The sequence below is a fragment of the Notothenia rossii genome (assembly GCF_949606895.1).
Source record: "Notothenia rossii genome assembly, chromosome: 12".
NCBI lineage: Eukaryota > Metazoa > Chordata > Actinopteri > Perciformes > Nototheniidae > Notothenia > Notothenia rossii.
Window position 1 is genome coordinate 21,298,267 of NC_136911.1, and position 13,215 is coordinate 21,311,481.

Consider the following 13,215-nt stretch of genomic DNA (forward strand, 5'->3'; position numbering starts at 1 on the left):
TAAGACTCTTCTTCCTATTTTACACAGTATATGCTCAGTAAAAGTGTCCATTACGGAGTACTGATCTTATTCATCAGGAACACTTTATATGCAGGAACAGAAATCCTACCTTTAATTTAAAGTCAGAAAGTGTTAAACACTCTTACTGTTAACTTGTTTCATAAAATGTGTATTTTTTTTACAATATCATTTTCCCCACAACCACAACTGTCTTATAGACGAGATGATGTTTGAGATTGTTTATGGTTAATAGCCTTCTGATTGTCAGCGAGCTGCTAGCTGCCTGGCCTTGTGGCTCCTAAATTATGGAATGCTCTGCCTGCTCATCGGAGGTCTGCGGAGTCTGTTGACTCTTGTAAAACTATTTTAAAGACATTCCTGTTTGGTCAGGCGTTTGGGTGTGCTTGATCTTATTCCATTTAATACTATGTTTTTATTTTTGTTTGTTTTAAATTTCATTTGTAAGTTTTGTTTTATTCTGTTTTTATTGTGTCTTAAATTATGCTCTGTTGCTTTTATGTCTTCTTAACATGTGGGTTCATTGATCATTGTACGCCTCCTATATGGATGTCTTATTGTTTTGTCAAGCACTTTGTCTGTGAAAAGCGCTTTATAAATAAACTTTACTTACTTACTTACTTAAACACACTTAATGAAATCTCCACAGAAGCATGAAAACCCCCAGGCTGTTGCTCTTGGTGTTGTCACTGTTCCAACAAGCACAAACCTGTGTGTCAACGAACTAAACCATTATTTACTGAATTAGATGGGGGGGGAAGCCATAGCATAGAAGCTGATGCACTTGCTGCTAGCTCATCAATGTCTGCATTTCACATTCTAACGCCTTATTGTTGTTTTTATGAATGCCCAAAACACACTTATATATTTATAACTCACCTTTTGTTCTTCTATTTGCAATATGGTTTCCTCTTGGACCCCTGGCGCGTAGAAATTCACTCACTTCCTTGAGGTATAGCACCTTCAGATTTGCACATCCATCACTCACAGTGCACGTTGCATGTGGCACCACGGTACATTTAGACAAGCATCAATATGAGCAGCTTCGGGGAGATCCTTCGGGAGATCGGGGAGTTTGGTAGCTTTCAGAAACGCTTGTTGGCTGGAATATGCATCCTCAGTGTTTTTTCTGCTTTCGATGTGATCGGTCAGGTGTTTGTAGGACTGAACTTCCCACATTCCTGTAACACCAACTGGATCCTGGAGCGAGGACCCAACCTGACGGAGGAACGACAAAGAAATCTCACCCTCCCACTGAACAAGGATGGAGGCTTTGAGAGCTGTGAGATGTTCACACCTGTGGATCTGGATTTGGAAACCATTGAGGCGTACGGGATCAACAAGACTACAGGATGCACACATGGATGGGACTATGACGCACCTGTTGGAGCTTCAAGCATCGTGACAGAGGTAAATATTAAACACTTTACTATTAAAACCAGTGGTGTAGTGGGCGTTGGACGCGGGGGTACGCCGTACCCCCACTTCATTTCATTTCATTTCAAACCTTTATGTATCCAGGTGTATCCCATTGAGATCATTGATCTCTTTTTCAAGGGAGACCTGCTCACTTATTTGAAGCATGATTTTTTTAATAGTCTAATAAATAGAGCCCCCCTCACTCTAGCGCGTTCTCACTACACACAACACGGAACCAACTTTTGTCTTACGAAGTTTGCATAAGCACACATATTGTATAAATAAGCATGTAAACACCGTGGACCTAACATCCTATAGGGGGGTTCCGGGGCCATGCTCCCCCGGGAATATTTTTTTTTAAATATTGAAGTTAAAAGCATCAATCTGGTGCACTTTGAGAGCAAAATTAAGAGATCTATGGATACATCTCTCAACACCCACAAACGAAACAGAACTGTAAACAGATTTTTCTTTATGGATATTTTTTAATCACTTAAACTGTATTCATGTTTTGTCATATAGTATTTCATAACTGTTTTTCATTTATTCTCTCTGGCTGTCCTTCTCATAATGTTCACATAGAAACTAGCTGTCCATAGGAATATCATTCAGAAGAATTATAATTGCATACACAAATATGTCACAAAAAGAGGTTGCACATTTAAATTCAGGTGTTGTTATGGCAACGTCAGTGGCCAAACAGCCACATTTACTGCTGCAAATACGTTCAAACATGTGGTCGACACGTAAAGCAGTGGCAACTATGCCACCATTACAGCAGACTTTTTCTCAGAAATACTGTCAAATAACATCCATATATTTCAGTGCTAAGTTGATGCTTAGCTAAGCTAACTATGAAACACTTTAACTGACAGGACTCAGGATCAGTTGTGTAACGTAAGGTAGCTTCTAGCTTCATGTCGAACAGTAAGTCAACATTTCCCAGAGAGCTTTCTTTTAAATCACCAGGTAACGCTAAAAAACATTACATTTAGATTGTATCGACAAAGTGTTTATTTAATATATCTGGCTAGCTATAGCTACTTGCTAACGGTTTAGCTTACCCCCGCGATTCAAAGTAACGTCAACATAGCTGTAATTTATGCTTTGCTTATATGTTCGCATAACTTGGCAGTTTGCTGACATTTACATACCTTGTTTGCCTGGCTCAAGTGGTGGCTCTGGGGTTGTTGTGTGAGCCACCACTTGAGAATTGTCGTATTTTTTAAGAAATGTTTTTCTTATGTCCATCTTCAAAAACTCTGAGTCTGACTGACAGTTTATTTGGGGGGTGACCAGGTGTCCGCACTGTCCGGACTGCACAGACAGCATTTTTATTATTTGTCCCGCGTCCCACAAATTTGAGTGACAGTCGCGCAGAAAGGCCGGATCGGTTCGCTGACGGCCGGTGTTCCGGATTAACTGGTTTCCCGATCAACTGGTTTAGAGGTGGGGGTGGTGGCCTTCATAGCCGTGGGAACATGTTTCAAATGGGGGGTGCTGTGGGGATGACACCAGGGCTGGTTCCGACCAATGTGCTGCCCAAGGCAAGATTTTAGCTGGCAATGAAAAACCTCTACAAAAGACCAATACACTACAAAAAGAGAAACATATTGACATGGCGGACAATTTATATAACAAGGCTTCAAATGTATTTAATAAACATTGGGGGGGTGGACTTCACATCCTCTAGGGGGGTCCGGGGGTGTCCCCCGGGAAGATTTTTTGAACATTTTAAAGTAAAATGCTTCAATCTGGTGCACTTTGAGTGCCCAATTAGAGACTGATCTAGGGGATACTACTCTAAAACACCTATATGAAAAAGATCGGTTTGCATTTTATTAATCAAATAAGTATGTGAACATTTCCAATAACCTACCATAGCCAATAACAAATAAATGTAACTTATTTTATTTGTGTTGTTCATTCATATCTTATTTTATCAGTTAACATTTATTTATTTATGCATATTTTTAAATCTCTCCAGTTTTAAACGATATTTTTGGTTTACTGTCCTATTGTATACATTGGAATGATTTCAAACCTGTTTTTATTTATCCTAATAATTATAAAGGTGTCCCTTGGAAATATTTGTTTAGATAAACTGTGATCAAAACGTTTGAGACTAACTGAGATAACTTAGACTAAAGTGAACTATCTAAACACTCAGTCCTTTACCTCACTGAGCCTCTCAGTCTGACAGGACAGAGCTCTCCCTCCATATTATTGTAGAAACAGCTTCTTATATCCGTTAGCGCAGCAGAAGCTAACAACAATCCACGCTGGTACCACGGTATCCCCATCTCTCTAACTTTGGCTGTGAGCTGCGGTCGCCTGCTTAGCCAACATCCCCCACTTTCATCACTACAGCGCCCATCGTACAGGGCAAATGGAAAATGTAACCGGGGTGAAAAGGGTGTTATCTTTACTTAATTATGAATGTTGTTACATCAAGGCTGAACTTTTTTTTTTTTGTATTATATCTTGTGGAAGTGCAGATCCCCTGTCCTCCACCAGGGGGTGCTGCAGCACCCTCAGCACCCCTACTTCCCACGGGCATGGTGGCCTTCGACTGAAATACACATTTCGATCGCTTCTTTTGTCGTTTACATAAATCTTTTGGTATATTTGGCTCGGTAGGAAGACTTTGATGCACATTCAGTAGGCTACCAGTGAGTGAGGTTGTGGTTACGATGGCGATATTCGGACGCGAACAGCGAGGACTACAAAAGAAAAACGTGTTGACAGCAGGGGATGTCTGTTGAAAACATTGCGAGATCGAATAAATCATTTAAACCAACTATTGTTGCCAGACTTATCACTGAATATCGTTCTTAATGAGATACCAAGTCAATCTGAGACATGTGTACACCTTCAGACAGCCTCCAAGTGAAGCGTACGTTGTTGACTCACAGTTTGAAAGCAGCGTGGAGAAGTCTTCAGCCGTGGTAAACTGTGATCCGCACTTACAAAACTGTAAGTAAATGTTTCTGATGTTTGAGAAGCGATGACCTCATATTCCCTCCTCCATACATTCTTATCTGCCTGTGGTGACTGTACTAATAACTTTATAAACAAATACTGCAGTAAGGTCTCTGTTTTTCTTTATTTGTGTCCCCCTCTCACTTCAGTTTGGTGTAGTTTGTGACAGGAGTAGTTTGATCGAGGCGTCCCAGTCCATCTCCATGGCCGGAGTTCTGGTTGGAGCGCTGGCTTATGGGGTGATTTCGGACCGGTAAGAAACCAAAACACATCCACCTTTTTGTTTGTCTAATTTTTCTTTAAATAGCCTTATCGAATTATTATTATTAATATAAATAACAATGTATTTATCTATGTAGGCTACGTGTGTTATTATCACTATTTTAGAAAATAACAAAAATAATCTATAAAATAAGATCTATCTGTTGTTTATATCGCGTTGAGGTGAAAGCATACGTCATCTCTCCTCTCTCTGCAGGTTTGGACGGCGCTTCTCGATCCTGCTCTGTGTTTCTCTCCTCCTGTTCTTCAGTGTTGGTTCTGCTTTCTCCCCCAACATCTACGTTTACATGCTTTTCAAATTTCTCTGCGGCACCTCGAGTGTCAACCTTCAGATGAACACATCTGTGATGGGTAGGTTTGTTGTTCCAATCATCATAAGCTATTTTACCTGTTAGGCCCCAAACCTGTTTTTCAGGTCTCAGGCTCGAAAATGACATTTCCAGAACAAATGACCATAACTACACTTCTAAAAGGGGAAAATTAATTATCTTTTTTCTCAAAGTAATGATAAACCTGTGAGTTGGATGTAGAAGAGTCAGAATCAATATAGATGTTTTTTATTTTAAAGAAAATTCAGATTGAACATAGTAAATGATAGTGTCCGTCCAAAAATACTTTTTTACTTATAGTGAAAACTACCCTTGGATGTTGGGTTAGTAGACTAAAAGCTTTAGGAATCCAAAGTACAACATATAATAAGTACCCTGTATCAAGATTGATGTAAAACAAGTGACATTTGACCTTTTTAGAGAGGTTTAGCACAAAGAACCCACTTCTGGGGTCATTTGGGTGGATTTTTCATATTTCTGGCCCCCCTTGGTCGATTTTGATGATTGACATCTCTTTCTAACCGTCAGAACCAATGGAATCGAGGGAAAGTTCCACATACACACACAGGTTACCAAATAAGGAATGATAGTGACACGTAGAAAAACCGGAAGCTGCGCTGGCTTCTTGTGGCTCATTTTGATTCTCAGTTTTTTGCATAAAAATTGAATTATGGATTATCAATAATTTTTTCAAAGTGACAGACACATTGGATTAATCTATGGATTAACCTGCAGCCGCGTTTTTCTCGTTTTAATGCCACTGAACACAACTTTTGATCAGAATAACAGCTAAGGTGAGCATATCTCCGTGTTTTGCTAAAGCTACGTCGTGTGATGTCTGGGTTTTCTTCCCCTGTCACGAGTTCTGATCGCTCAGTGATGATCCTTATATTTCTATAATCTGTGGAATCTCAGGATGTATAAACTTGTTTGTGCAGATCCAATAAGTATATCGATCGGTATAGCTAGAGTTCTGTGCTAACGGCCTTAAGATCTTTTTGCCCGTGGCTAATTCAGAGGCTCAGCGTTAGCTTTGAGGTTTAAGGGCAGTTAGCTGAGTTTCTTCCCGTTACATAGATATGAAACATTCATAGTTTATTCAATCTTAAGATGCCCTCAGACACTTTTGCTTGCAGATGTTGTGATTTCGGCCCCTTCGGCGGGTCCGTGGGGCTTAAGAGGTCACACACTTTGATAACACATCCAACTTGGAGTTTACCCGCTCTTTTTAACTTCCGGTATACTACTTAATTTATCTTGGTGCCGTGGTGGTCTGTCAGATTTGACACTATATTTATAGCTGACACTTTTGTGAGCGATGTTGGACGGGAAGGCCATCTCGTGTCAGATCAAGGTTCACCAAAGAAGTAAAGATAGGACAGGAAGTAGCAGCTTGGTTTAACTTCAGGTGGTGCACGGACATTATGTTAGATATTCATTTATTACAGATATTAAGGGACAGAGCTGGCAACCTCTACTAACCTCAATTTTCACTCCAAAATGAAACGTAAGAATAGATTAGAATCCCAATATACTCACTTTCAGCTGGCCTGCCCTTGTTATTGATGAAACTGATCTATTAGACACGACTCTCTATCAAATTGTAATGATTGTATGTATTACTTGATGCATTTTACTTAACAGACTGTACGTGGTTTGTCATGCTTTGCTTTCTGTTATTTTGTTAATGTGTGTCTGTAAGACGTTGCTTTTGTCGGGACCCCCTTGAAAACAACATGGTACTTTTAAAGGGGTTTATCCTAATAAATAACATTTCTATATCTGTGTTACAGGGGTGGAGTGGACTGGTCCCTCTTACGCTGCTCGTTCCACAACCATCATCACATCGTTCTTCTCTGTGGGACTGACCTTACTGTCGGGCATCGCCTATTTAATCCGCGACTGGAGGATCCTGCAGCTGGTTCTCTTCAGTCCTCTTCTAGTCCTCTTTGCAGTCTATTACAGGTCAGCAGTAACACTCGGGTGTGGCATATCAAATTAATTTGCTCCCAGACATTCATGTGGCTTGCTAGTTTTGGACTCCATCTGTAACCCCGTCTTTTAGTGTACAGTTTTGCTGTTATGCTGCTGTGTTTGTTGTATTTTTGTGGCTCTGGCACAACAATTTCCTTCGGGATAAAGTCTTATCTTATCTTTAGGTTTCTCCCAGAGTCCGCCCGCTGGCTGATGACACAGGGCAGGAAGGAGGAGGCGCTGAAGGAGCTGCAGAGGGCGGCCCGGCTGAACGGGACCACGGTACCAGAACATCTGCTGGACAAGGTGAGCTGTGTCAACAACGCTATAAACTATAAACCTACGGAAGACGATTGGGGCCGCATGAGATCAGTTTTTGGAGATCTGACAAAAAGGTAAAAGTCAGAATTCTGAGGGGACAAAAAACTAATTCTGAGAAATCAGAATTCTGAGTTTAAAGTGGAAAAAAAGTATTTCTGAGAAAAAAAATAAAAAATCTGAGGAAAAGTCCATTATTTTTAGGAAAGGTTATTATTATATTCTGAGAATAATTCAGGATCACTTTCTGTCAGATCTCAAAATAAATTCACCATATATTCAACCCTATAAAGGATTGGGCCCACATGAACAGTTTTTGGAGATCTGACAAAAAGGTACAAAAAGACAAGTCAAAGCCAAAATTCTGAGGGGAAAAATAAGTCTGAAATCTGAGAAAAAGTCAGAGTTTTGAGAATATTAGGAACTCTGAAAAAAGTCCACATTTTGAGAAATCTGAAACTACAGCTAAGAAGAAAAGAAGATGCACATACAACAAAGACTGGGAAGACACTTACCCGTGGGTGAAGCCAGTGCAGGGCGACTCTCAGAGAGAGTTTTTTGCAATCTTTGCAAGAGTAATTTTTCTATTTCACATGGCGGTTAATACGACGTCAAAAGACACAGAGAATGCGATTCTCTCAAGAAAAGTGTCGCTCAAAAAGAGACATCCCACTCTATGGAGACATTCCTACTCAAACCAAAAAAGGATGGCCACTCAGACAAGGTAACAGCAGCAGAAATAACAAGTGTTTACCATACAGTGCAACACTCCCAATCATACAGGTCAAATGACTCTGGTAACAAGCTAGCGCCGACCATTTTTCCAGACTCTGAGATAGTAAAGAAAATGTCATGTGGTCGTACAAAAGCAGCGTCCATAATAACAGATGTGCTTGCCCCTGCCTCTCTTTTGAGAGGGTGTCCCACATTGTCCCACAGAAACATACTCCTTGTCCCACATTTGGTTTGTTGGGACCTGGTCACCCTATTATCACCCGTCCCCTTGTGTGTTATGAAGTTTTCTCTGCATGTAAACGGTCTGCAGAGTCACAAACCCTCAAAGTACACCCTGTAGGGAGTAAAACTCTAACACAGAAAAGACCTCCCCAAAACGCCTCGTTGGAGATTTCTCATGTTCTTCCTGGACATTGTGACGTCTGAACACCCAGTAGCCACGCCCAGAGCTATGACCAGGCTGATTGGTCCAAATTAACCAATCCACGGACTTCCTCACACACACACACTCAGGCCGTTCTCAATCGCGAGGATGCTTGCTTGGTAGCACATGTCTTCCGAGTCACTTCCTTCAGAAGCTAGGCAAGAATCCTTCCTGGCATTCGGAAAACGAAGAGTGGAACAGGCTAGCAAGTGTGCAGGTGTGCGTCATATGAGAGGCCCTTCCTTACATTTTCCGCCACAGATTTGGGGAAATTGGTCCGTGCGCAAAGCATTGTGGGGATTTGAAGGATGCGAAGTCTACCCATGTGCAGCCTCGAAATTACCCCCAAACCAAGGACGCGGCCTCGGTGGAATTCCAAGTATGCTGAAGATTGGAACAGTCCTTCGGCGGCACTCGATGACGTAGCATCCTTGAAATATTGGCTTGGAAGCCAGTTTCCTCGAGATTGAGAAACACACAGAGTCCAGGCAGCTCTGCTGATCTCTCCTCCCTGGCTGCAGGCTGATAACAGACAGTTGGGATCGCGGTGAAATTCTCTCTGCAGACCCATTCTCTCTGCAGACCCATTCTCACAGCGTTTATCAACCTTTTTCTTACTCAATATCAAGACACACTTATTGTTTTTACTTCGGCTGTGAGTTTGTGTGTGCTCAGGATGAGTTTGGCCGTGTTTCGCTGTGTATCGCTAAACAAGGAAACAACACCTCTACGGAGCTCAGCGCGATTCACAACGTCCCGACCAATCAGAGCACACTGTGCTCACAGGGAGGGGGGGGGGGCTGGAGCTATTGGAGCTACAACGAGCCGTTAAAGGCAGAGAGTGAAATTCAGTGAATACACGTAGTTTACAGAGATGCTGTTTGAGAAACCAAAGTGAGTTTGGAAAATTGCACAATATAAATCTATTCTAGTAGACCTCAACAATGGAATTATGATCAGTGGAAATGTTCATCACATGTCTCCTTTAATAAAAAGTGGCCTCGTTTTTTTTTTTCTCTCTTTATGAACCCTCCAGGGCTCCGTAGAATTGTTAGGAAAAAGTCAATTCTCTGTGAATGAGTCAGAAATCGGAGAAAAAAATCTGAATTTTAAGAAAAGTTGGAATACTATTTAAAACGTTTTTTTTAAAATATAAAATAATTTAAAAAAAGTTATACGAATCCTCACAATTCAGATTTTTTTTTTCTTAAAAAATAAAATCACTTTTTGTCCGATCTCAAAATAAAATCAAGTGGCCCTAATCCTCTTCAGTTCAAACCTCTTTGTGACAAATCATTTTCTTTCTTTTCACTTCCTAAACTTGAGATTGAGGGAACATCCGGAAGAAGAAACGTGTTCGACATCTTCCGGATATCCTATTTGAGAAAGCGTACTTTCATAATGGGCTACAACTGGTGGGTCTTCATAATAATTGCTCTGTCTTTCTCAGTCAGTGAATCAGTGTGACTAATGTTTATTAATGATATCTAATCGCCACGCCAAAACAAAATGTCTTTCTTATTCTCCAACTGCACCAGGTTCGCAGTAAATCTTGTCTACTTCGGACTGCTCCTGAATGTGGGCAGCTTTGGTCTGAATATCTACCTCACACAGTTCATCTTTGGAGTCGTTCAATTTCCTGCACAGGCTACTTCTTACACTCTGATTCAACGCATTGGAAGGAGGACAGGACTAGTGGGCTTCCTGTTCTTCGGGGGAGCTGCTTGCCTCATGGTCCTTGCCGTCCCAAAAGGTATATATTACATGAAAACATTTGATATAGACGTGTCGTTCTTTTCACGTTCACTATGTGTTGCAATGTATGATTTCCCCATCAGATCTTCCTGCCGTGGTGACAACCATAGCAGTCATCGGGGCGTTTGCTGCTACGGCCAGTTTCAACACAATCTATGTGTACACTACAGAATTATACCCAACTATATTAAGGTAATGTCACTCTATTGCATTTCAAGAGCTGTATGAACGCAGTCCATTCACCATTGCGCGTTCTTGCAGGCACAATGGTTTTGGTGTCAACTCGATGTTTGGTCGCACGGCGGGGATCCTGGCTCCACTGGTGAGACTCCTGGACGTCTACCATCACTCCATCCCCATGCTGATATACGGCATCGTGCCCATCACTGCTGCTGGTCTCTGCTTGTTACTGCCTGAAACCCTCAATGTGGAACTCCAGGACCACACTGAGTCCGAGTGAGTGGAGTATACACAGCTTTATTTGAAAAACAAATGTATAGAGAGCCTAAGTCCCGCCCTTCTCCAGTACTTCCGACCCATGGGACCTTATTTCGGAAAAATTATGTATTGTAGTCAACGGCGAGAGAGAAATTATTTTCCGATCCCGTTTGAATTATGCCATGACTTACACATAATGATGTTTTTCAATTTAAAAGATAATTTTTTACTGTGAAGTAACACTTCGTTTTGTGTGAAACCGCTCAATTAACTACATCTCTGGTCTCGCTCAAACACACATCACCAACACCAAGATGGCCGTCACCTTGGCACCTTTCACCTCTTTCTTTCAGATTGAGGTGAAAAGTGTTACAGTAAACAAGGTGGAAATCATTACCCGTCTGGGCATATTGAGAGCTGCTATTACACAAAAGGGGAGCTAGTCTGTAAGAGCCAGCATGCGGGACCGTCTGTACAAGGTTTCGGTGAGTGTTAAACGAGTTCAGTCAGACAACTCACGTGTTTCTTTAACATGTTTATTAGAAGCAGCATATAGCTGAGTTTGGCAACTAGGCTCGGGCATCATCACTCCACAGATATACATAGCACGATGAGTGATGATTAAATAACTAACCCCCGAGCCTGCAGGTGGAAGCTGGGGTGGAAGCTGGGGTGGAAGCTGGGGTGGAAGCTGGGGTGGAGCTGGGGTGGAAGCTGGGATGGAAGCTGGGGTGGAAGCTGGGGTGGAGCTGGGGTGGAAGCTGGGCTGGAAGCTGGGGTGGAAGCTGGGGTGGAAGCTCGGGTGGAAGCTGGGATGGTGGAAGCTAGGGTGGTGGAAGCTAGGGTGGAAGCTGGGGTGGAAGCTCGGGTGGAAGCTAGGGTGGAAGCTGGGGTGGAAGCTGGGGTGGAAGCTAGGGTGGTGGAAGCTAGGGTGGAAGCTGGGGTGGAAGCTCGGGTGGAAGCTGGGGTGGGAGCTGAGGTGGAGCTGGGGTGGATGCTAGGGTGGAAGCTGGGGTGGAAGCTGGGGTGGAAGCTGGGGTGGAAGCTGGGGTGGAAGCTGGGATGGTGGAAGCTAGGGTGGTGGAAGCTAGGGTGGAAGCTGGGGTGGAAGCTGGGGTGGAAGCTGGGGTGGAAGCTGGGGTGGAAGCTGGGGTGGAAGCTGGGGTGGAGGCTGGGGTGGAGGCTGGGTGGAAGCTGGGGTGGAAGCTGGGGTGGAAGCTGGGGTGGAAGCTAGGGTGGAAGCTGGGGTGGAGCTGGGGTGGAAGCTGGGGTGGAAGCTGGGGTGGTGGAAGCTGGGGTGGAAGCTGGGGTGGTGGAAGCTGGGGTGGAGCTGGGGTGGAAGCTGGGGTGGAAGCTGGGGTGGAGCTGGGGTGGAGCTGGGGTGGAAGCTGGGGTGGAGCTGGGGTGGAAGCTGGGGTGGAGCTGGGGTGGAAGCTGGGGTGGAAGCTGGGGCAAGCAAGCAGCAGTGACGTGGAAGTAGCTGCAGCAATAGCAGCAGCAAGCAAAGCATAGAGAGAGATCTGGCAGGTTAAATAGAGAGACATATTAAGGAGACTCTGGTTGGTTGGTTCGGTTGTAGAGTGGCAAGGGGCGTTATGTATGAATGCAGCATAAGTGTTCGAGTTGACTGCCTGAACTAGCTCGCAGGCTTCGCCCCATTTATGACATCACTTAGTCTTGGACTTTCTTGACTTGGAAATTATTTGTTTTAAATTGACAAACACCATATCACATCATATCATCATGGCACAATTCAAACGGGATCAAAACATTATTTCCCTCGCCATATTTTTTCCAAAATAAGGTCCCATGGTGGTCCACCGGAAAGGGAGGGACTTAGGCTCTCTATTAAGTGTAAATAATTGCATATAACAATCATTTGTTCTGTTTTTAATTCTAGAAATCCATCAAATGGAGCTTTGGAGAACCGATACAGTGAGGAAGTCATTCTTGCTTTATTATAGTCAGACAACTTTTCTACATGTATTTGCATTTTTTTTAACCACTTTTTATCGGTGTTGTTGGCCTAAAAGTGTTATATGAATAAAATGTCATTTACCAGAGCTTTGTTGAAAGTGTTGGGAAAAAATTATTGGGGCAACAATTTTGCTTCAGGGGAAACCTGAGATATTCACACAGAAATGACAACTTTATATAAATTAATAAAAGGCAAATAATTCATATTATTATTATTATTATTATTATCTGCACAGACATACAATTCCAATGCGTTTCGAATCTACATTTGCAACAAAAAAATAATAAATGCTTGGATCTTTCTGCATACCCAGGATTTTAATATTAAATCTGTTACTTATTGTATTCCTTTCTGTCAAACCTATTTTTAATTAACACTGTGACCAAAAGATAGAATTTTCCAAAAAGTTAACTGTGATTCGTTGTGGTAATTCTAAACTAAACAAACGGTAAATGATAATTTACTTTAATAAAACTGATGATTAAACCATTGAAGCAATTAGGCGGGTTATGCACCAACAAATTATCACGTATTATGAACACACACAGATTTAAACACTCGTT

The 13,215-nt window shown here is 42.3% G+C and overlaps 1 protein-coding gene across 1 annotated transcript; it reads left to right on the top strand.

Annotated features, from left to right (window-relative positions):
* Positions 1-982: 982 nt before the first annotated feature.
* Positions 983-12,737, top strand: LOC307026016 (solute carrier family 22 member 13-like). The gene is made up of 10 exons (XM_079661084.1): positions 983-1,428; positions 4,569-4,672; positions 4,898-5,052; positions 6,824-6,995; positions 7,190-7,310; positions 9,808-9,896; positions 10,020-10,234; positions 10,320-10,428; positions 10,498-10,692; positions 12,575-12,737. The coding sequence occupies exons 1-10, from the start codon at positions 1,054-1,056 to the stop codon at positions 12,636-12,638; spliced, it is 1,599 nt and encodes a 532-aa protein (XP_079517210.1). The 5' UTR covers positions 983-1,053; the 3' UTR covers positions 12,639-12,737.
* Positions 12,738-13,215: the final 478 nt, after the last annotated feature.